This window comes from Rhipicephalus microplus, chromosome 6, assembly GCF_043290135.1.
Source record: "Rhipicephalus microplus isolate Deutch F79 chromosome 6, USDA_Rmic, whole genome shotgun sequence".
In the NCBI taxonomy this organism is placed as follows: Eukaryota; Metazoa; Arthropoda; class Arachnida; order Ixodida; family Ixodidae; genus Rhipicephalus; species Rhipicephalus microplus.
In genome coordinates, this window is record NC_134705.1 from 22062654 (window position 1) to 22087632 (window position 24979).

Genomic DNA, 24979 nt, shown 5'->3' on the forward strand with positions numbered 1-24979 from the left:
ATTGTTCAAGACCTGCAACTGTGTAATACTGTTTCGGAGGCCAACGTTACTAACGTTGTCGGAGGCTATGCAAAAAGTTGTGTTGTTGCACCGTCCGCCACAAGTGACGCTAGCGACCGAGAACGCTAGCGACCGAGAACGAGTAATAATAGGTGTTCGCGCGGGTGGACGGCGGAGCGGCAGCGCGGACGTGACGGCCCGGAGGACGAAAACCTAAGTTTTTGTTTTTTGTTCTTTTTTTGCTTGCGAGAGATAAGATTGTAGAAGTAGGGATCGGCTTAAGTAATAGAGGTAAACAGATAAAAGCGTAGCTAGCGGGAGTAAGCGGGAACCTAAATGTAACGAGGCGTAAAGCCACGTGGTAGGTAGGTGGTTTTTTTTTTTTTTGGAATGTTTTGAAAATTGGGAGCAACTAGTGTGACCGAACGGTGGCAGCACGGCGGGCGCGTTAGTGTTCAAGGGAGAAGTTGGGGCATTGGTAGCGGGCTTTGTGTGACGGGCGACTTAGGCCTAGGGGTTGGCCGAACAATGGCCCCGAGAAAGAGATCGAGCACTGGAGAAGAGGGCCAGGTGCAGTGCCAAGAGTGCCTGCGCTGGTGCTTCTTGGACGAGACAAAGTTCGAGAGTGTGGCGGACGCTAAGAAGGCGCCCTTCGAATGTAGGCCTTGCGAGCGGACAAGGCAGGGCTTCGACCGCCTTGAGAAGCAGATGAATGCGAGGGTGAAGGAACTGGAGGGGTACCTGAGGGAGGAAAGAGAAGCGCGGGAGGCTCTCGAGGCGCAAGTGGCCAAGCTTGACAAGGCGGGTCAAGCGAAGACCGCCCAGTTGGTGCGCACGGTGGCCGAACTGGACGAAGCTCGGGAAAAGCAGGCCCAGCTTGAAAGGCGGGTGGAAGAGCTCGTGACTCCGGCGGCAGGAGACGACGCGAGTGCGCGGGCTCAGAACAACGAGCGGCACGCCGGCGGGAACGCAGACCCACAGGGGGTGACTGATGCTGCGCGCACGAGCAGTGTCCGTCAACGTAGAGCGGACTCGGGTAACAAAGAAAGCCCCGAGGCGGCGCCGGGAAGTGGGGGATCGCCAGCCAGGTCTTTGGCTACCGTGGTCAACCACAGTAGTCCCCGAACACCTGCAAAAGTGCCGGCTAAAGACCAGAGGAGGCGCCAAGTGATTGTTGTCGGCGACTCCAACATGGCCAGGGTGGGAGAGGTGATTAAGGGGAGGGTGGGAGACGACGAACGCGTGAAGGTGAGCAAGCTTCCCGGAAAAAGAGTAGGGGAAGTGTTGCAACAGGCAAAGGAGCAACTGTGGGATAGAATGGAGGACCGCAGTTTAATAGTGGTAATGGGGGGTGTGAACGATGTGTTGCAGGGACGCGGGGGTGGGTTCGCAAAGCAGATTGCGAAGGGGATCACTGAGCTGAGGGCGACCTCGGAGGATGTGCAGATTGCTGTCTGCACGGTGCCGGAGGTGCAGAAACAGGGAGTCCACGTAGAAAGGGCGGTAGTTACGGCAAACAGGGAGCTTTGGACTCTGAGTAAAACGATGAAGTTCGAAGTGGTCAACCTGAACCGAAACCTGGTCCGTGCAGGCCGCAACAGGGCGTTTGTGTCTGACGGCATACACTTCAGTAACCGTCTAGCTGAGCATGTAGGGCACCGATTGGCAGCCCGCGCGGTGGCTTTTTTGGGGGGAGGCCAAACGTTCAAGAAGAAGGCGGACTGAGTGGAGGGGGTGGTGAAAGGCAGGAAGGAGGGGGCAATGATGCACGGCGGCGGAAACACAAAGGAAAGAAAAGGAAAATTAACCGGGGGATTAAAATTAGTTATATAAACATGCAAGGCGGCCGCAAGCAGGAAAAATGGATGGAGATACAAGCCCAACTCGAGAAAGAAGAAATTGACGTGTACGCTCTGACAGAAACCCACCTGAGAGATATGGAGGAGCCACCAGTGATGGATGATTACGTATGGGTGGGGTGCAACAGGGCAGCGGGAGAAAGGAAGGGTGGAGGCGTGGGCATGTTGATTAGGCGAGGAGGGAATTGGCAGAGGGAAAATCAGGGCTGTAAGGAGCACTTATGGGTTAGTGGAACGGTGGGGGGGAAAAAGACACGGTTGGGAGTGGCCTATCTGTGGTCAGGGAATGACGCCAGAGAACAAAATAAAGAATGGGTGGACTGCCTCAGGAAGGACATAAAAAAATTTAAAGAATCTGGCGAGGTGATATTAGTAGGAGATTTAAATGCCCACATTGAGGATCTGGATGGATATACTGACTATAACGGTGCAATGGTTATCGATATGTGTGAAGAACAGCAACTGGTAATAGTTAACCGGGAACATAAATGCGACGGGCAGATAACGTGGCAAAGTGGCAGTAGACAGTCCTGTATAGACTACGGCCTGGTCTCAGAACACACGTACGAGCGGTTGAACCAAATGACGATAGATGAAGAAGGAGAAAACAGTCTGGGCAGCGACCACAGGCGTATAATCCTGAAATTTGACAGTGGGGGGGGCTAGGAAGAAAACACAGGAGGTTGGGCTCCCGAAAGTAAGCGAAAAGCAGATAGCAGACATCGTCAATAGCATCGAAAGAGAATTAGAAGCACAGCCAACAAAGGTGTGGGAATATGACGAGGTTGTTAGTTGTATACAAAAGGAAATAAACAAAGTAAGGAAAAAAAACCGCTGGAGGGGTAAACGGAAACCACGAAGCTGGTGGGACAAGGAAATTAAACTGGCTATTGAAGAGCGACGACGGGCCTCTAGACTGCACAGAAAAGCAAAGCAAATGGGATATCAGGATGATGAGGTGCAGTTACGGTGGAGCCGGTACCGGGAAAAGAAATTTTAGGTGCAGAAACTAGTACAAGCGAAAATTAAAGCTGCGAGTGAGAAATGGGTATCAGACATACGTAAGAAGGATAAGAGCGCCCCCAGAAAACTCTGGAACCATTTAAAAGCATTGGGAACGACGACTAAAGAGATGCAGACTCAGATGCAGGACGGGGACGGCAACGTTCTCCGGGGGGACAGCGCATTAGAATACCTACATGGAGTCATCGGAAAGACTTTCGGCCAAGCACGCGAGAGGTCGGCTAACTGGACCCAGGTGGAAAATAAAAGAGTGGCAGATGAAAAATTTAACATCGAATTTTTGGACTGGAAAAAGGCAGAACACAGTGTTCCCAAAAGTACGGCAACAGGACCGGATGGAATCCCGATAGAGATTATCAACCATTTGGGACCAGCGGGACAGGCGCACTTGTATGGAGCCATCGAGCGCGCTATAAAATCCAAGAGGATTCCTACGCACTGGCGCGAAAGTAGAATGAGTTTGATCTACAAAGGCAAGGGAGAAAGGGACAAGGCGAGCTCTTACAGGCCGATTACAGTCACGTCAGTGCTCTATAGATTAGCTATACAAGCCATCAAAGCCGAGTTGTTGAAGTGGGTTGAAAGTAACGGTATTTTAGGGGAACTGCAAAATGGATTTAGGCCGGGTCGACGCTTGGAAGACAATCTTTTCGTCATAACCCAGACCATCGAAATTTCGGCAGCACAGGGCAGACCAACATGGCTACTGTTTCTGGACATAAAGGGTGCCTATGACAACGTGGACAGGGGATTGCTGTGGCATATACTGGAAGAGGAGGGGATTGGGTCGGAATTTGTAGGGCTGCTAAGGGAAATATATGAGGGTAACAAGGCACACATTACATGGGAAGGGCGTACATACACAGAGCCCGTGTACATTCGAAGAGGTTTAAAACAGGGGTGCCCTCTTTCGCCATTGCTGTTCACACTGTACATTAGAGGAATGGAAAGACGACTAGAGGAGAGTGGATTGGGCTTTGATTTGTCACACCGAAGCAATGGAGTGTTAGTGGAGCAACGGATTCCGGGATTGATGTACGCAGACGATATAGTGCTGCTGGCGGATAATGCGGAAGAACTTCAAAAACTGGCTGACATTTGTGGTGATGAGGCAACGTACCTAGGCCTACATTTTAACCCACAGAAATCTGGAGTCATGGTGTTCAACGAGGAAGCTCATGTAGCACCAATAAGGATACAACAGGAAGCCATACCATTAGTAAATAAGTACAAATACTTGGGGATCTGGCTTAATGAAGGAAAAGACTACCTGAATGCTCATGAAGAACACCTCAGACTGAAAGGGAGACGGAATGCAGCAGTAATGAAACATAGAGCACTTTGGGGACACAATAAGTACGAGGTAGTACGAGGCATCTGGAAAGGGGTAATGGTGCCGGCGCTCACGTTCTCTAATGCCGTATTATGCTTAAAGTCAGATATCCTGTCGGGGCTGGAGGTTAACCAAAAGGCAGTCGGCAGGTTAGCTCTGGGAGCTCACAGTAAGACTACAAACGAGGCTGTACAAGGCGATATGGGTTGGGCTTCATTTGAGGCGAGGGAAGCACAAAGTAAAATACGGTTTGAGGAGCGACTTAGACATTTAGATGAGAAGAACTGGGCAGCCAGAGTGCACAGATACCTGTACCTGAAAAGTGTGGACACCAAATGGCGGAAGAGGACGCGAAAGCTGGCGACTAAATATAACTTGACCGCGGCAAATAAGCAAAGGGGGCCAGTTAAAAAGCAAGTGAGGGAAACAGAGACGCTCATGTGGAAAGAGAGGATGGAAAAGAAGGGATCGCTGGGAATCTACAAGGCAAGCAAACAAGAGATCCGGAAAGAGAACTTTTATGACAACAATAAAGGTAGTGCGTTGCTCTTTGAGGCGCGGGCTGGCTGCTTGAGAACTCTAACTTACAGGAGCAAATATTCGTCACAGGATGAGACATGTGTTGGATGTGGCATAAATAAAGAAACAATCGCCCACATAGTCATGGAATGTCAAAAGATTCAGCCGGATAGAAATGGGGGGAAGGTCACACTTCCTGAGGCGCTGGGCTTCGCGGTTGATGGAAGCATTAACTGGTCAGCAGTAGGTATTACTAAGCAGCGGCTGGAGTATTGGTGGAGGAAAAGCAGAGAAGTCGATAAAATAACATCCCAGCCAAGAGTAGCGGCTGGGCTAAATTAAAAAGACATCCGAGTTGAGGGACAGAATTTAAACTCGAACTATTAAGGTAGGCTAGATGGCGCATGCCGTCACCCCGATTCAAAGGGGAGGCCTTTAATCATCATCATCATCATCATCGTTTTAAATTGAAGGAGAGAAAGGGTGTGGCAGCTGTTTTTCTTCTCATGCGGCAGGCATCTTTCTAGAGGAGGCGTTGGGTGAGTATTGGAACCGAGGAGGTCGTGATTGAAACACACAGGTGTTCTGTGGCCACACTGTGGGCTGGCCCTGAAGTGGTGATGCGTTGAGGTGTTTTGCGTTGGTACTACGTAGTGCTATCAAAAGAGACGCACGATGTCGAAGAGCGTCAAGAAGCTCAAGTCGATGAAGAAAGTGGTGGAGAAGGTGATGCACACGACGCCCCTCAAGCTGTACGTGCCTGCGTGCATGGCCATGCCTGGTCCGCCGCTTGGTCCACAGCTCGGCCAGCGGGGCATTAACATCGCGCATTTCTGCAAGGAATTCAACGAGAAGACCAAAGAAATCAAAGAAGGGGTGCCCATTCCTTGCAAGGTGTGTTTTAATAAAGCTAGGCACTACGAAAAGCGAGCTCGAGGCAAGTTGTCTTTGGTCCATTTACGAAAGCATGGAAGCTGTGTGTAGTCGTACCCGGCGTACGGGTAGTTTTTTTTTTTTTTTTTAGTCAGAATCGGAATTAGATTAAAAAGCTTGCAGCTCGAGTCGGGGTATCGGTCCTGTTTAGCGCACTGAACAGAGTGAGTGAATTGTGCGAAAAGTGAACGTGCAAGTAGCTGCTGAAAACTGGTCCCCAAAAGTATGCGCTATTGTTTTTTGAATGCCGATCGGGAGTAGATGCTAATATCTTGTGGAAAATAGTACATCGGGCAAATGGGCTCTTGCGTTAACAATTGTTTATGCAATTGTTATGCAACAATTGTATAAATGTATCATGCACGACGAAGAATGGGACGGGCAGTAATCTTGCCCTGCATTGTGCGAATTGCGGGTGCGCACCACACTTAAACCAAGGAAGAGCTGCGAGGCCGACGTGATTCACACGACTCATCTGTTAGCATGGCTTCCCTAGACTTGCTCAGAAAAGAGCTTTGTAACCACTGTATGTTACCATCGTGCATGTAAGAGAGTTGTTATTTCGTTTTTTTTTTCACTTCCGAGATTACATATTCCGAGCAGTCATGATATTTAATGATAATGAAGGTAGAAAGCTTAGGATACAGGAGGTCACGCTAGAGATAACAGATAAATACAAACATCTGGGCGTATGGATAAGCAATGGGGCCGAGCACCTAAGGGAACACAAAATATACGTAACGACTAAAGGTAACAGGAATGCAGCAGTGATGAAAAATAGGGCACTGTGGAATTACAATAGGTATAATGTTGTGAGAGGAATATGGAAAGGGGTCATGGTTCCTGGTCTCACGTTTGGCAATGTAATCATGTGCATTAGATCAGAAGTTGAAGCAAGATTAGAAATTAAGCAACGTGGAATAAGTAGGCTTACTTTCGGAGCTCGTGGGAATACACCAAATCAGGGAGTACAAGGTGATATGGGATGGACATCATTTGAGGGCAGGGAAGCTAACAGCAAGATAAAATTTGAGAAGCTATTGAGAGAAATGGGGGAGGAGCGTTGGGCTAGAAAGGTTTTCAGCTACTTCTACATGAAGAATGTCGACACAAAATAGAGGGAGCGAACCAGGAAATTGACTGGTAAATACTTAGAAAAGAGCAGGTGGCCAAACCAAAAAGAACTATCTGTTAAGAAGAAGGTGAAGGAAACGAAGACCGAAATGTGGAGAATTGGCATGATTAAGAAGTCCGAACTCGATACTTATCGAACTTTAAGCAGGAGATTGCCAAGGAAAGGATATATGACAATACTCGGGATAGTTCTCGACTGTTTGAGGCCAGGACGGGAGTACTGCAAACCAAGACATATCGGGCCAAATACGAAGGGTTAGACATGGTGTGCAGTGCGTGTGAAGAGGAGGAGGAGGAAACTACTGAACACTTCATAATGTTCTGCAAAGGGCTTCACTCTCTAGTTCAGGATGATGACTGAGAGTTTTTCAAAGCACTGGGGTTTAGGGACAGGGAGTACAAAACAGACTTTAAGGAGGTAGAGTTAAGTAGAAGGAGGTTATCTGATTGGTGGCTAAAGTCAAGGCACTTCACTGCAAAGTACCAGTCCTCAACTTCACTATTTGAAGGGAAAAAAATGAAATGAACCTAGTTGTTGGTTCACTAAGTATTACGACTAGGTGGCGTTAGCCACCGCCCGATCTGAGGGGTACAGCCACATCAATCCGTCCATCCATTCTTATTCAGCTGCAGCGAAATGAAAATTGCAGTTGTCAGTCAGTGATTGCTGGTCCCTTCTTTCTTTGTTCCATTGTAGCGCTGTTTATATGAAGATCACAAAAACCACAGTTTGTTACTATGTAGATCCATCGGCAGCTTGTGGCAAGGCATCAAGGGATATTGCCTTCATAGTGCACACATTTTCGCCAAGGTGTTGCACATGAAGAGAGACTGGAAAGCAGTATGGCAAGTGGTCTCTGTCTGTCTCCACTGTAAGAAATGCAATGAACATAAGAGAGTTTCATAAAACGTTACATTATGTAATGATTTTTCATCATGTTATACCATGGCATAATCTGCGACAGTTTTTGGGTTGTTCACTTTCAACTCGAACATTCGAAGCATCACAGTGCTTGTTCGCGCTTTGCTTCCATGGTCTCTGGACAGCAATGTGCGGGAGGTAAGTGGTGGCTATAGAGCTGATGCACTTGATAGAAGCCAGAAAAGCACTTTCTCTCCATCACTGAAGCCAAAATTACAGGATCTTTCGTTCGTCAATAAAATTGCTACTGTTTTTCTGTGATATAAGCACAAATTCCTCAAGCTATAGCCAAGTATTTCCAGGCTATTCAATATTCCTAAGAATTCTGTTCTTCCGTTGGCTCGTATTCTACCACACTGCATTATTTGCTTTCATTAAATTTTGGAAGCATTGGCCAAAAGAAGCCAGTACCATTGCAGTGTGTTTGAGCTTCCTAATGTAGTTCTCAGTAATTTCACCCAGTTTTACTCCGTGCTGTACAAGATAAACTAGTTTTTCACTTTTGTTGAACTGGGCACAGCTCAATTAAACATGCTGTAAGTATTAAAGAGCAAAACTACTTTTTTTTGTACTTGCTCTTTCACGCTACCAAAAACACCACGCTTTTGACAAGAAGACGCTTGGTAAGCAAAAAAGAAAAAAATGTGGGTCACACCCTTCTAGAATTAAAATGGCAAACTTGAATGAATTCTGTGGATACAGTGGTGCCAAATGATGATATGCACACTTTGTATCAGTGATGTCACACGTGGAGATTTCGGCGCTATAGAAATGAAACTGAATTTTGTTTTCCCCTCACCCAACAGTTTGTGATTTTGATTGAAAGCTAGAAGTGCAGGGTCTATTATGCAGTTATCATAACTGTGCAATAGAATAAGAAAACTGTGTTTCAGTGCAAAACAGTCACTGGCTGCAAAAATCCCACCAGTGACGGGCAGGAAGGAGTGGTGCTTCTATCAAAGTTTCAGCCGCTGCTGATCGGCCTAGCTGAAGAAAGTCCGAGTGCCTTGATTTCACGCCCCGCTCAACTTCACCGGAATGTACAGCTAGTTACGCCACAACTATCAGGCTGCTTGTGTTGGTTAAAATATGCAATTATGGATTGAGAGCACCAGCAAATGCGCTGAAATTTCGCTACCTTATTTGTAAATACTCAAGGATGAACCCACGTAACACAGATTGAGATAGAAAATTATATGTCATGGCCCCTTAAACCTATGATGGTGAAATTTATGACATTAGAGTTGTCAGTATAGAATTCATCAGTCTAAACCAAATTATGTTGTATTTAGTGTCCCTTTAATTGGTGAAGCCTACTGTGGTATGTGGCTATTCAAAGCTTGCTAAGGACGATTGCCTTGACAATAGGGCTGCTGTGCTGGAAGTTGCCACATTTAATTTCAGATGCCTCTAGAGTTAACCGTAGTAACCTGCTGATTGTGAAAAGCAAATTTAGTGTCGCACAGAATAACGCATAAAGCTTTGCATGGAGTTAGAAACATTTTCTTCTTCACTATTTCTGCACTGCATATTTCTTCGTGATAGAACTTCTGAATGTTGGTCACTTTCAAAGCATCAATTTTTGATTTTTTTTGGCATCTTCACTTCTATAAGCATTCTTTTAAAAAAAATGCACTGAGTCAAAGCCACACTGCATTGTGCAAGTCAGCATTGTTCCAGCTTCTGCCCCTATAACTGTATTCTCCCTTTGTGCAGATCACGGTGAAGCCAGACCGCAGTTTTGACCTGGAGATGTTAAATCCTCCGATCACATACTTCGTAAAACAGGCCGCAGGCATAGATCGTGGAGCCATGTCCCCGGGGAAGGAGACTGCTGGCTTAATCACGCTGAAGCACGTCTACGAGATAGCGAAGATCAAGAGCCAGGACAGCATCTACGACTGTGTGCCCCTGCAAGACATCTGCAAGGAGGTAATGTTGCTCGCGTACAGGTGCGGAGTCAAGGTTGTCAAGAGTCTTTCAGCTGAGGAATACCGGGAGTTTCGTGAAGCTCGCGAACCTGTTGTCAAGGAGCAGCTTGCAGCTTTGGAAGAGAAGCGGCAGGCAAAGCTTTTGAGGACTGCATCTTGAGTTTGTGTTGCCTGAAGGGCTTCGTAGTTTACAAACTGTGGTGTGTTTAGCTGTGAAGTGATTGCAGCAAATAAAAGAACAAAATAAAGGACTGATGCTGCTCTGTGTTGAATTGGAAGCCACTAATGAACATGAGAGCACAGTGGTTCTGATGGTGCCCGTGTTCTTGCCTTTGTCTCTCTCTTACTACTGCATAGTAACAAGATGGATAGGTGGGCTAGTTGCTGGTTCATGTGTGTTCAGCGAACTGGGAACACACACAAACAGACAGAGAGAAGCCTCACAGTGTGAGCGCTCGTGTTGTGTAACTCTTGTCTGTCCGTTGTGTATTGCTGCCCTCCCAGTTCACTGAACTCGTAGGCAGTGCCAATATAAATGATCTCTGCTGGGATCGGGTATGCGTTCAGCTGGCCAAAGTATGCAAATCTTGCTGTGACCATACAGCCTGCCACCTTCCCTACGAAATGTCTTGTGGGCATTTCGCACCCTAAAAAGAGCCTCGCATATTTTGCTAAAGAAGCAGCCAGCCTTTCTTGGTTTCACTCGCAGGCAGAACGTACGATGTTCAGGGCATTGCTGTCTTTGCTGCCATCGATCTTTCTAATGAACCCATTGACAGCCAAGTGTAGTAGGAGTGGTTACTATTGACATAAAATGCGACTTTGCTCTGTAGATGTAAATCGAGCAAGGTTTCCGCCTCATTCAATATTCATCCCAAGTGTCATCCACCAACCACAGTGCGATAGATACATGGGGCACAGCAGGACTTGTGCCTCTATGCTGGCGCCATTACCAAACTAGATTAACTCTTGATGCAAGAAGAAATTAAAAATGATGTGAATGTGCTTTTTGTAACTCCTGTTTTCTTTTTCCTTGTCTATTTCTCAATATTTATTGCTTTTTTCCTTTCTTTTTATTTCTTTTCTTAGTTTTTCTTTTTGTCTTTCTGTCTGTTTTCTTCTATTTTTCTATTAATTTTTGAATGTTGGTATTATTGTCTCTCTCTTTTATTATTTTTCTTTGTCTTTCCATTTTCTACTCATTTTCTTGGCCATCCGAGCTATTCTGCCCGTGCACCACTCATCGGCAGATGTGTTGTGAGAGCAAAGCAGTAAGAAAGTGCTTGGCAGCCGAGTTCGCGATGATGGCATTTCTTGTACATGAGTGATGGAGTTTCTCCGAGCTTAAACAGCTTCACCATTAAAAGCAAAACGAGAATAGGGAAAAGCAACTTTCTATTTCCGCCAGGTGGATGATCTAGGTGCGCCGTCTGCGTGAAGTTGAGACACCGACAGCCGGCATTGTTTAAAATTCTAGAATCCTTTTTCTCAGACAAGGTGTACACCTGTTGGATGTCGAAGCGCGTCGTGATGCTGTTCGTGGCTCTCGGAAGCAAGTGTCCCTGTGGGGTCGCGCTGGCAGCACTGCATATGCCCAAGACTGAGGTCTGGTGTGTCGCTCATGAAATCGGTCAAAACTTGTTGCACCCACTTGATGCATGTTTGGTGAAGGAAAGCAATTTCAGACTGTCAATTCGGATGCAAATTTATACATTCCCTGCTGTGGTTGGCCAAACAATTTAATGCACAAGTATAAATGTCTCATTTCTCCTATTACTGTTGTGCCATGTGGACGCACTAGTAGTGACACATAGATGCAAAAATGGATGAGGAAGTGTCACATAAGAAATGAAGCTAAGTGAAGAAAACGTACTGATCTTATCGACTACCATAGTTGCACAAGCAAGCGCACATGAATTTTGCTCCATGTCAAGGAATAGTGCTTTACCAAAAGCATCAATGCCCCCTTTTCCAAGTCACTCTCGTGACCTGCATCAAAGCCATCCTCGTTGATGTAAAGAGATGTTCTACAGACAGTGTGCAAGGCAATAGCACCGATTTGCTTGCATGTCACTCGAATTAATGCAGTAAACCGTCACAGTAAATTTTTTTACTTTTTGTCAGTGGAATAAACGGCATGCTTTCTCATATTCCGCCCTCTTCTGCTTTGATAATCTTTCTTGTAAACCAATTCCTATCTAGGCTAACTCTTCTGTTAGGATAACACAAAGGGCTACATTTCTCAGACAATCGTGCTTATGTATCCGATCCTCGAGGTGACGGCTGGCTTGCTCAACACAGGTGTGACCACCATGACACTGGTAAGAAATAAACTCAATTCTATCAGGAAAAGTTGTTGTTATGGTTGTTTTTGTAGCAGTGATTTTTGTGTGCGTTTATAGTTGTGATCTAGCACACAAACAATTGTGACGAAACAGGACACAGCATTAGCTTGCACCATTAGTTTTATTTTTAAAACTGTACATGCATGAATGTAGAAAATGGAGCAGTTCATCTCTACTCTGCAGCAGTTACAATAAAGATGCTGGTGTACATAGAAAAGTAGGATGTTTGAAAAAAAAAAAAAGGCAGATCCCACGTACAGAGCGAATCGATATGCGAAGCATGAATAATAAATGTTAATATGTCACTTCAATATCAGCACAACATTGCAAGTTGGAGGTAAATGATGCCGTACATGACTTCCGTGTCATAATTATCATCTTTGGATGTGTCCTTTACCTTCCTCATCTATTCATGTCACGTGATACCAAATTTAGTATATGAGGAGCTAGTGAAACGGCCGCGAGCACGCTATGAGCGTGGTATGTTGTCATGTGCTTACATGACGCACGCGTCAGGATTATCATGTTTACAGCAGTCATTTATTTCGTCATTCATTGATGTCACGTAACACCAAATTTGGTATATGTGGAGCTAGCAAAACGGCCACGAGGGCATCATGAAGGGCCCAATATACTTTTTATAGGCTATATTGGGCACAGCCACGCTACACTAACAAAATGCGAGCACTCCATAGTCTGATGCCAGGCGCAATCAGCGTTCGTCGGCAAGGTGCGATGGCAACCGGCGCGAAATGCGACATGCTGCATTTTGCGCTGATGCGTTACCCAGACAACATTGCGTCTCCCTCTTTTCGTGACAGAGGGACGCCAAACGCACTGAAACGCACATGCGACAAAGCAACGCAGCGTGGCGCACGCCTGTAAGTATATAGCAGGACCTGCGCCTGGCGTGGCAACATTGGCGTGACGCGATGAAATGAACGCTGGTGAGCACGCGCACCGCGTCATGTGGAAATGTATTGGCACCTTCACTGTGACATGTAGTCATGTTCTCACATGACAGGCATCTCATGATTATTATGTTTGCACCAGTCACACACCTTCGTCATCCATTGGCGTCATGTAATACCAAATTTGGCATGTGTGAAGCTAGCAAAACGGCCGCAAGTCCATCATTAGTGTGGCATGTAGTCATGTTGTTACATGACACGCATGCCATGATTATCATGTTTGCACCAGTATCATACCTTTTGAATGTCACAGAGGAAAGCACCAGCGCTCATGCAATTGTTTTATTGAACGGCACGTACTGAAATGACGGTAAATATATGCACAAATGTTGAACGCACAGACATATATTGAAGAGTTGCAGATGCTTGTATAACAACTTGTTTGCACTCACATAATGATGCCAAATGGTACATGCGTATTAGCAAAACCAGAAGCTGATATGAAGCGCTGATGCTCGCGAGGATGCTGGTCCTGGACACAGCTACATGAATCAACTTTAGTGCATGTCAACTAAGCACAATTGACGTTAGCCCAACATGTCGGCTGTATTGAAGGAGTACATATTGTGACGACGCGGGATCGATGAGCACACAAAGCATCTCAAACAAATACGCTTTATCAATTACAGGACAAAGACTGCAACGTCTTCTTCGTCTCTGCCCTCGGCCAAGGACACTCGCGCTGCTTCCTTGTCGCCGACACTAGCACATACATGCGTCATGATTCCCCCGAATGTTTAACATCGCACGATGTTAAACATTCGAGAAGCACGGCAAAAACACAACTGCAAAGTTAGTCACTGAAAGTAAGGTTTCATTCGAAGCACGTGGGCAATCTCTGGTGAATGTCTGCAGCACTTCAAACACTGAACGCCGTCTGAAACAACCTTGTAGTTGACGGCACTGATGTGTCACAGAACCTTGTAGGGTCCGAAGTACCTTCGCAACAACTTTTCGGAGAACCCACGCTCACAAATAGGTGTCCAGACCCACACTTTGTCGCCCACATTGTATATGACGGTTCTGTGCCAGAGGTTGTAATATTTGGTGTCATCGTCTTGTTGTTTGGTGATTCGCAACCTAGCAAGTTGTTTGGCTTCCTCTGCTCGCTCGGTAAACTCTTCGGCGTCCATCCCATTACCATCATTTTCATGAGGGAGCATCGCGTCTAACGTCGCAACTTCGCGTCCGTAAAGAAGACTGAAGGGTGTCTTCCGAGTGGTCTCCTCACGAGCCGTGCTGTACGCGAACATGACGTAGGGCGATATGTCTTCCCAGTTCTTGTGCTCTACATCTACGTGCATGCTTATTATGTCATCCAGGGTCTTGTTGAGACGTTCGGTGAACCCGTTGGTGTAAGAATGATATGCCGTTGTCTTCCTGTGGCTGTACCACTTAGTCGGAAAACGGTGTCTAAAAGCTCGGCCATGAACGCAGTACCTCTGTCGGTGATGACTATTGCGGGAGCGCCATGTCTTAAAACGATGGCTTCAATGAAAAATTGCGCCACTTCAGCTGCCGTTGCGCGTGGCAGAGCGCCTGTCTTCACTTATCGAGTCAGGTAATCTGTGGCGACAATTATCCACCTGTTTCCAGTGGCAGACTTTGGGAATGGGCCCAGAAAATCCATGCCAGTTTGTGCAAACGGTGTTGCCGGCGCTTGGACAGCCTGCAGCAGGCAGGCTGGTTTGATGGATGGTGGTTTGCGACGCTGGCAATCTAGACATGCCTGCACGTAAGTTTTGACAACTCCGAAAGTCTTGGCCAGTTATAGTTTTGCCTTATCCTCGCCAATGTTCTTGCGTAACCCAAGTGACCAGCGGTAGGTTCATCGTGGCATGCTTGCAGTACCTCACGGTGAAGTGAAGAAGGAATGACGAGCAAGTAGCTGCTGCCGGCGGGTAAAAAGTTCTTATAAAGAAGGTCATTCTGCAAGCAGTACGACGGCAGCCCTTTCAAAAATAACTTTGGCACGGTATTCGTTCGCTCTTGTAGGTAATTTATGAGCGGTAGTAGTTCAGGGTCATCGCGCTGCTGTTTAGAAAAGGCGGCAGTGTCCACAATTTCCAAAAAGGCCGTGTCGTCGTTGTCATCTGGCAATGCCGTCCCAACAGGAGATCGAGAAAGACAGTCGGCATCGGTGTGCCGTTTTCCCGACTTGTACGTAACAGTGAAGTCAAATTCTTGGGGCCAAAGACTCCAGCGTGCAAGATGGCCAGATAGATCTTTCAAGTTGATTAACCAACAGAGCGAGTGGTGATCGCTAATAACGGTGAATGGGCGGCCGTACAAATAAGGACGAAACTTCAGGACTGCCCACACCATTGCAAGACATTCTTTCTCCATCGTAGTATAGTTAGCTTCTGATCAAGACAGCGTCCTGCTAGCGTAAACGATCACTTTTTCCATGTTGTCCTTCGACTCTAGGAGCACTGCTCCAAGGCCCACATTACTAGCGTCTGTATGTAGTATTGTTGGCGCATCTTCATCGAAGTGGCGAGCATGGGCGGTGTTTGCATGCGCTGACGAAGCTCGTGAAATGCCTGCTGCTGGTCTTGCCCGCCCCATGTGAGGGGAATATCTTCTCAAGTAAGCTGTGTCAATGGCCATGCGATGCGCGAAAAATTGGCAATAAACCGCCAGTAGTAGGCACAGAGTCTCGAAAAAACGTTGCACTAATTTTTTGTCGGATGGCGTCGGGAAATTCGCCACGATGGCAATTTTACCCGGGTCGGGTTGTATCTATTGGCTGCTCACAACGAGACCGAAGAATTGAAGTTCGTGGAAGCCGAAGTGGCACTTTTCGGGTTTTAGAGTAAGACCGGCCAAGCGTATCCCTTCAAAAACTGCTTCAAGCCTTCATAAGTGTTCCTCGAAAGTCGCCGAAAAGACAATCACGTCGTCGAAGTACACCAAGCAGGTTTGCCACTTGAGTCCCGAGAGAACCATGTCCATCAGACGCTGGAATGTCGCTGGCGCCAAACACAAACCGAATGGAAGTACCTGAAATTCATAAAGTCCATCGGGCGTAACAAAGGCGGTCTTCTCGCGATCTCTCTCATCCACTTCAATTTGCCAGTAGCTGCTTTTCAAGTCAATGGACGAAAAGTAGCGTGCATTTTGTAGTCTATCTAATGAATCATCAATACGCGGCAGAGGATAGACGTCTTTCTTTGTGTTTGTGATCTGATTTAGCTTCTGGTAGTCAACGCAGAAACGCTAGCTGCCGTCCTTTTTTTGACGAGTGCTACAGGTGATGCCCAAGGACTGTTAAATGGCTGAATACTACCATCTTCCAGCATCGTTGTCACCTGTTTTTTAATTGCTTCACGCTCTTTTGGGGCGACGCGATAAGGATTTTGCCGGATGGGTCTGGCGTCGGAATCCGTGATGATGCGGTGTTTCGTCAGTGCCGTTTGACCAACTCTTGATGTGGATGAGAAGCAGCCGTGGAACTTGTTGATCAGCGTGAGAAGGCTGTCTCGCTCAATGGGAGATAACGTTGAACTAATGTCGACAGATGTCGGTGTAGTGATAGTAGACGCTGCTGCTTCTTCCACTAAATGACAATCTTCTATTTGAGCGAGTTCGTCGAAGTAGGCAATAGCCATGCCCTTAACTATGTGTCGGCGTTCTTTGCTAAAATTTGTCAACAAGAGTTCAGTGCATCTGTCAATAACAGTGACGACAGCCCTTGCAATAGAAATGCCACTAGTGAATACGAGTCCCTTGATGTTTTCAGCGATGCCAGTACTGTTTTGTAAGATGTCGCAGTGCATGGATACGAGGGAGCAACTTCGTGGCGGCAATATGAAGTCATCATCGGCAATACGGAAATGAGGTGGCTGGTGTTCCTCATCAGTAGCAGTGTGCGAGCTTATAGCGAGCGTTACGCTTCTGTTGCGGAGGTCAATCACAGCCCCAAATTCGCGCAAGAAATCCATTCCCAATATGAGCTCTTTACAGCACCCGTGAAGATTGACGAGGTTGGCGACAAAAGTAGGACCAGCGAGGAAAATTTGGGCCATGCACTTTCCAACCGGTGTCATCAACTGACCTCCTGCAGTTCTTATATCAGGTTCGTGCCATAGCATCTTCACCTTCCTTAGTCTTTCGGCTAGCTGTAGGTTTATTATAGAAAAGTGGGAGCCAGTGTCCATAAGAGCCGTCACTTGGTGGCCGTCGATGTGAACGACGAGGTCAGCGCTGATAACGTCGATTACGTCGGCAGTTGTCTCATACGTCGAAATAGTCGTTGCTGTCGTCTTCTTCAGTATCGGTGGCTTCGAGCTGTCATTTGTCTGCAATGGGCGCTGTTCGGAATTTTGATTATTGGCAACCCCACCCCCCGAGGTCGCTGCGTCTAGTTTCCTCGTCGCGGGCTAGGGACCTGCCCCTGGCGACGTCGGAAAAACTGCGACGGCTAGGTGAACTGGCCCGCGCAAGAGATGGAGAACGTGATCTGGGCATTACTGGATTCTGCGGCGGTGTGTTCACAGGAGCGTTGTTGTACATGCGTCAATCGTCGTACACAGCATAATGAGGATAGCGAGGAAAATTCGAGTACTGAGCGTCGCGATAGCGGCAAACTCTGTAGACGTGCCCAGCTTCGCCACAATGAAAGCATACCTGTCGACGGTCAGCGGTACGCCACAAATCGGTTTTTCGACGCTGGTAGGTAAGCGGAGACTCACTACAGGGCCGCGTTGTGGGGCATGTTGGCTATACGGCATTCTTCTTGTCGGAGGAATCGGTGAGGTTGGAAAAGTGGTCGACGCTGAGAGTGGCTGTGTTTGCAGGGTTGGTGGTGGTCCAGTCATTGGAGTTCGCTGTGCCGAAGGCACAAAGACGGGGTGTCGGACTGCATCAGCATAAGTAAGATGCCGTCGCACATCACCATAGCCAGATGAAGAGAGAGCCTGACGGACCTCATCCCGGACAACATCGGCGACAAAAAACAGTGCCGGCGTCGGTTCGGTTGCTGGAATTAAACTGAGCTGCCGAAGCTCCTCCACCAAAATCTCCCAAATGACTTCCCGCAGAGGCCTGTCGTTGTCTAAGAGGCTCGCCGCAGCCGTAACAGGACTACTCGCTCTAAAGTTGACCGGGTTCTGCTGGCGGTACCGTTGCTGTAGGGCCCGTTCAATAGCTGTAGCTTCTTTCGTGAACTGAGCTACTGTGGTTGGTGGATTTCTCACAAGCCCAGCAAACAGGTGCCCTTCACGCCTCGCATTAAATATCCCAGCTTCCTGTCTTTTGGCATCTTGGGATCTGCCCTGCCGAAAAGACGGGTCATGTCGTAGGCGAACATAGCAACGCTCTTATTTGGTTTTTGAAATCGAACTTCCAAAAGGCGTTGCGCATTTTCCTTTCTGTCGAGACTGGTAAAGGTGTCAACCAGCTGGTTACAGAAGTCGTCCCACGTAGCCAGCTTCTTTCCCTGTTGATGTACCTCGTCTGGGCGTTGTCTCTCAGATAGAATTACATATTCGTGAGCTTGCAATCTGGGGTGGCTCACTGGTTGTACTTCCCACAGAGTTCGAACTGGTCCAGCCAGTCTTGGGCGCTTTTAACTGACGTGTTGCTACTAGAGCACCTGAAAATCAATATGTGCGTTGTTTGCTTTAGGGGGTCGTCGTATTGTCAAGGACTGTGCATAGGGCAGACTGCCGCCAGCGCCCGGATCCCACAGAACAGGTGATGAAGTACTTCAGAGAAAAAGGCCTTAGCCTTCTTCAAGCAGATAGAGAGCAGTTTTCTTGTTTTAGGTGCGGGGTCGTATGCTGAGAAGGCTAAGAAGGCTAAGAATGCTGCTAAGAATTTCGTTTCTGTTAATAGCAGTGCTGTTCGTGTTAAAACTAAACCAGGGAACATATGCAAAGACATTGAATTTGTTCTGTTGGCTAGAGATATTAGTACATGCAAAGGTAATGCACTCAAACTTTTTTCAACGACACACAAGCCTGAAGTTCCTTTGAGAACAGTAGTTGATGAGAAGGGTTCATGGCTGAATTTTGTTAGCCAGTTCTTGCTCAAAGAACTGAATAAACTGTCTGTGTTGAATCCCTTCGCTACAGAGAGTTTGGAGGATGTTGTGCGGTTTTTGCAGGCGGAAGATTCTACAGTGTTTATGTTTATCAGTGGATGTAAAGGATCTATTTTATTCTGTACCTCACGCACAGTTGTTTGCTTCTGTTCGCGACTGTTTTGAAACTAATGGAGTCATAGCTTTTTGGAATGCTGCCGGCTTATGGGTCGATAATTTCATGTCTTTAGGAATTTTACTTTCCCTCTACTTTTGTTTTGTTTGAGCATGGTTTTTATCTGCAGCGACAAGAAATTTGTATTGGATCGAGTGTGATGCCTGTTTTATGCAATATTTTTTGGAGGGATGTTGATTGGTGTTTAGATAACACTCTTGACGAAAGATGTGCTGTTAAAGTTTTTAGGTAAGTGACAATTTTTTAATTCTTTTAAAGAGGCCCCATTTTTCATCCTTAGACAGCTCTGTTGATGCTGTTTTTGACATTTTTGAACAGTGTGACAAGGGCTTCACCTTTACCTATGAATTTCCCACAGCTAACTCGCTGCAGCTGTTAGTACTACGTCTCGTTTTAGCTGATCACCTATGTTGGCGTTATAGTCCCTGGGCGCAGAAGGCCCTTCTGCCCTATGATTTGCCCTATAACATTGTCATACAGGCCTACGGAGAATCTAGAGCGCATAAAGCTGCTGTTTTTTCTTACTGTTATTGAGTGCATGCTAGGGATATATAGATAACGAATGGTTTATGCCAGCAGATAAAAAGAATAACTTCTTATCTGCTGGCGTAAACCATTTGTTATCGATCGACTCACTAACAGGCCATCAATTTTCTTGAGTGAGAGAACATGTGCACCTCTCAAACGCCTAAGACCTATTGTATGTCACGCGGTCGTGACTATCAAGAAAGCAGCAGTCACTCTGGCAGAAATTATTCTCAATATTACAACATACACTACATTGGGTCATTTTACCAAGCAACAAGCAAAATGTTTGGTGCTGTATACTCAACGCACAACCACATAAAGACATATGTTTACCAAATCACCTTGGCACTGAAGTAAACTCAAGGGAATATAACTGCATAAGTAGAAGCAAAAATAAAGCAGAGAAGTAATGACAAGGATAAAACAGAGCTTATTTTGAATTTGGCTGCCCTTTAAAAAAGCACTCTGCATTCACGAGACCAAAAAAAAAAAGAAGTTAAGAGCAGTAGGTGATGCATGGGAAGAGGAGGACAACTGGGAAAGCACTTGTGCTAGCAATCATATTACAATTTCTAGAGCTCTTTGAATAGAAACAGCAGGAAGAAAGCCGCATAGTACGCCAAGATATACAATGATATACATGAGTGCTTGTTCTATAAGATACAGAATCAGTTCCGGTGTTATAGGTCCACACTGGAAAAGTGACATAAGAAATTGTTTGGTCACAGCGACACCCAGTGGGGTGCGCGACACTAACAAGGGGATAAGGGTAAGAGTCATCTCTCTGACACAACTAAAAAAGGAAAAAAAAAAAACGAAAAAAAGAGACACGTGGGCAAGTATGCGAACGTAGTTTCTGTTGAGACTGCGCAAGCTCTCTCATGTTGCTCTGCTCTACCAAAAGGGAAGTGGACACTTCGTCTGAGCTCACTGGTGGAGCCTGGTGCAAAGATGAAATTATGTCAATGTCCTTCGTTTTATTTCGGTGGTTTACTAGCACTAGTACCAGTCTGAGAAGCGGAGTTCGGTCAGTGGTTAACGCTTTGCACGCGACCTAAATATCTTGTATCTTAAAATACATGATACATTATTGAATGTAACAGAAATACAGATACTCATTTTGCGAGACATATCCCGGTACAAGGTACTCAAAGAGTACCTAAGATAGTATCTCAGATACATGTATGTTCGATACTGCCAATTCCTGATACGGGTCCACCTCCCTTGCTGTCACCGCGCTTCTTTATTCTGCGGTCACTGCAGCCCTTGCCAAGTCTGTACGCGTTAACGCAATCGTTGTTGGATTCCCCACCAACATCATTGGAGTTCTTCAACGTAGCAGAGTTGTTTTGGGCGAGCAGCTTTATCCGAACGATCGGTGGTGGTTCCCACAGAGGCAGGAATGGCTCCGTGGTTGTCCGCGTGGTGTCAATCCGCCGTAAGTCAGAATTGCATCCTCATCGCCGTCGCGAAGATCGCACACCATGTAGTCGGAATCACCGATGCTGCCTCTTTCTGCCTGGGCTTCATCGGCGGAGCTCGCACACGCAGCCAATGACTGACGTAGAGTCGACTGATTTTTGCATCGGCTGATGTGGGAAGGTCTCCATGCTGCACCTGGGCTGCTCTCACTGTGGTGGTGGATGGTCCAGTATGATAAGGGCCGGTGCCTTCAAGTCTACCGGACGGCATGCGTTGAGGCCTGTCGTGGGGCGTTCCGCAAAGCTTGCCACGAGATACCTGCAGGACACAGCTGCACTTTCAGGTCGGTGCTCCTCAGGAGCATGAAATAAGACAGTGGAAACGCGTCTGCACAAGGCACAGTCATGCTGGTACCCTTGATCTTGATAACCAAGGGATGGTAGGAGATGGCGTTGCATCCTCCAGGTCGGGCTTCCCCAGAGCTGCGTCCTCAGGGGTGCTCGAGTTGGACTGGCAGGTAGCACAGGGAATGCGACCTAAAGCAGCTATGAGCTTGGAGCTCCATTTTGCCCAAGACTGTTGCTTTACACCATCATCCTGATGCTTCACCCCTTCCGCATCGTTCCGAGACCCGTCGAATTCCGGTACTTCACAGACGGATGGCAATGATGGGCCAGCATGTGAGAATGCCTAGATCGCCGACACCAAGCAGCTCAGCCGGTGTAGGAGTTCCGTGAGGGTGCACCGCAGCTGTGAGAAATGAAGGACACCCTGACCCGATCGTCTGGCTGCATCGAAGGTGAACAGAACAACTAAACGAGCTACTGCCTGCAATTCATGCTCGTGCTCGCCGCCTCTTCTTCCTTCTTTATTTGGGCCACACTCCCGCGGCCGGCAAACTCGCGGCAATGTTAGGGTGCACAGTGGGGGAAGTCGAGGCGCACATTGGCGAGCAAGACGCGAACGATAGAAGGGGTGGGATTGTTAGACGGCGACGATGAAGGGCTTCGGGGAGGCGGTGACTCTTATGAAGGCGGTGGCTTGTCTTGTGGGGGATGTCATCCAATCTCGCTATGATGTCCAGTCCAAATACTTCGTGATTAGGTTGTGTGCTACCTTGAGCTGTTCGTTCTGTGACACAATGGGTTCACATCCTTCCTTTGCCTTGACAGACTGCAAAAAGTTCTGCTGGTGGCTTTTGCACTTCTTAAGTTGCTTCTTGTAGTTGCCGGTGTCTGACCTTGGCCTGCCGTGGTAGACTTGCAAGATTTCCCTATAATTACATACTTCTTAGCATTCATGCTTGTCAGCCGTTGACTGTAGTGTTTGTGAAGCCTCTGTAGTTGCTGCGCGATCATTCTGTGCTTGACCGCTTCGGGAGTCAGGTAGTCCTTAGCGTGAGCTTGGTCTGCTGGTGAATCTGAGCTTGATAAATACTCTGAGATTGAAGATTCTTTTACCTTGCTTGACGAGGACAATGATGATGCCGAATCATCCCGATTCTGTCGGGCAGTGACGTCGCCAAGGACGGTAATCTCGGCTACGTTCGAAGGCAGCAGAGATTCGTTTACGTACTATGTGGCCGCTAGCAGATTGTCGGTGTCCAACCAGACGTCACGAACGATGACCTGCATCGCGCTGTGGTTTTCGGGTGCATGATTCTGAGCCATGTGGAAGTTTCTGGAGACATTACTGCAAGAGCTTCTTAATAACTTGTGAATCACTGTGTCTCCCGCTTTGCGACACTCTTCATTTGCGCCAGATTTCTGCATAATACGCATGGCGTAGCGCTGGAGCTGTGTGATGTGGCACTTGCACATCTAGCGCAGGCGACATCTCATGATGCGCGGTGGCGTCGTAGACTGCTATAAAGTGCATGTACTCGGTGAACGCGGCTCATAGAAGCACTGCTGCTCGCACTTCCGATTGTCGACTTGCTTGGACTTGAGAGAAGACGAACTGGAGACCCTACCGCCAGGATCGGGCTTGAGGAACATGTAGGGAGAGTAGTAGGACTCTACATACTGTTGCTTCTGGGGCAAGTCCTGAAGGCACATGATGCCACGTGACGAATAGTACAAGAGTTCGTCATGTGGGTCACGAAAGTAAGATTGACTTGCCAAGCAGCGGCTCAGGTTGTGGAAAACCGGATCTTTGGAGTTGATGCTCATGGTGCCCCTGGGGTTTTCCTTGGTCATCGAACTCTCCATGGCGCACTTTTTGAACGAGTTCTTGCACCCAAGCACCGTGAGTTGCTTGGACAGCAACAGTTTTTTCAGCTTGTACCCGAAAGTCTTCAGCTGGTAGGGATAGATTCGAGGTAAGTTGTCCATAAGATTGTGCGCGACGAACTGCATAGCCTGGGCTAGTCCGATGCGAGATACTGGCATTGCAGTAGGGAAGCCTTGAGAAGGTAATGTCGCGGCTCGCTGGAACGATTAGACGAGAGGAGTCGTGAGGCTGGTTGACGGTGGTCGCGGCCTGCTGCGACGTCGAAGTGAGAGGAGTCGCCAGACTGGACGAAGATGAAGTTGCAGTCTGTTGCGATGTCGAGACGAGAGGGGTCATGAGGGCGGTTTACTGTGGAGTCTCAGCTTACTGCGACGTTGAAGCGATCGGAGTCGAGAAAGCGGTGGAAGGCGAAATTGTGGTCTGCTCCGACATCGAAGTGAGAGAAATTGAGAGGCCGGTCCAAGGCGAAGTGGCGGCCTGCTGCGACGTTGAAGCGAGAGAAGTCGAGAGGTTGGTCGAAGACAAGGTTTCGACCTGCTCCAACGTCGAAGTGAGAGGAGTCGACCGACCGGATGAAGACGAAGTAGCTGCCTGCTTTGATGTCGAGGTGAGAGGGGTCGAAAGGCAGATCAAATATGAATTAGCTGCCTGCTTTGATGTCGAGGCGAGAGGGGTTGAAAGGCTGATCAAAAACGACGTCACGATGGGCTGCGATGTGAATAAGAGAGGCTTACAAACTCGGTTGCGCTGCGAGCTCTTTTTCGAGTGCAAACGCCTCTGTCCTCAAAGTTGCTGGCTGTGATCTGGTACGCTTTCAAGTCCTCGTAGTAAAGGTAACTTGGATCTTTCTGTTGAGGTTCATTAGGTGGGCGTGTTTTGTGACGATGATTACGAGAAGCTCCTGAAGCCTGAAAGCGGAGGTCGTTGAGTCGGCCAGAAGGGTGTTGAGCATCGAAATGTCCTTTGTGGCTGTCCGGTGGAAGCTGCACTGTACTCGGAGTTGGTCCATTGTCAAAGTCGAGAGCCAGACGACCAGGTGGGTTTCGACACCAGAACGAAGTGTGAGAAACAAAGAAGCACACTCGGACCTGATCGTCTGGCTGCATTGAAGGTGAACGGAACAACTGAGCGAGCTAGTGCTTGCGGCTCGTGCTCGTTGTCTCTTCTTCCTTCTTTATTTGCAACAAGAGCTCTCTGCATTGCTCGAATGTGATGGCCTCAATGTCTTGTGAGGCTACTGCGTCCAACATGGATTTCTGGCACGATCCTAGGAAGCAGTGTAGAGCTCGACTCTGTTAGGGCATTGATCGTGGTGTGGAGGCGTGCGATGGTATGCTGCAGCTCCACGGCGCTGTCGGACGAGGCACCAGAACAGCGCTGGGTCACGTCCCTGGAGTATACGGTGCTAGCAAAACTCACGGTGGTGACACGCACGTCCAAGAAAGCCTGAATAACGTCCCTTGGATGTTTACCTGTTGTGAGGGTCTTAGGCTTGATTTCTGTGTCACAGGAAGCGTATGTGACGTCTCCAAACGTAGGACCTTGCAGGCTTTATAACACAAATGTAGAAGGAAGGTTTCTGTCAGGTCATACCCTGGAACCACCG

General features: G+C 47.6%; 1 protein-coding gene across 1 annotated transcript; it reads left to right on the forward strand.

Moving 5' to 3' along the window:
• The first annotated feature begins 5273 nt into the window (after window positions 1-5273).
• Window positions 5274-9905, forward strand: mRpL11 (mitochondrial ribosomal protein L11). The gene is made up of 2 exons (XM_037419237.2): window positions 5274-5628; window positions 9440-9905. The coding sequence occupies exons 1-2, from the start codon at window positions 5410-5412 to the stop codon at window positions 9812-9814; spliced, it is 594 nt and encodes a 197-aa protein (XP_037275134.1). The 5' UTR covers window positions 5274-5409; the 3' UTR covers window positions 9815-9905.
• The last annotated feature ends 15074 nt before the right edge of the window (window positions 9906-24979 follow it).

What these genes read in the sequence shown, in the direction of transcription:
- mRpL11 (XM_037419237.2), top strand. Translation starts at nt 5,410, where the DNA reads ATGTCGAAGAGCGTCAAGAAGCTCAAGTCGATGAAGAAAGTGGTGGAG. An exon ending in GGGTGCCCATTCCTTGCAAG is followed by an intron (nt 5,629 to 9,439) that starts GTGTGTTTTAAT and finishes CCCTTTGTGCAG; the next exon opens with ATCACGGTGAAGCCAGACCG.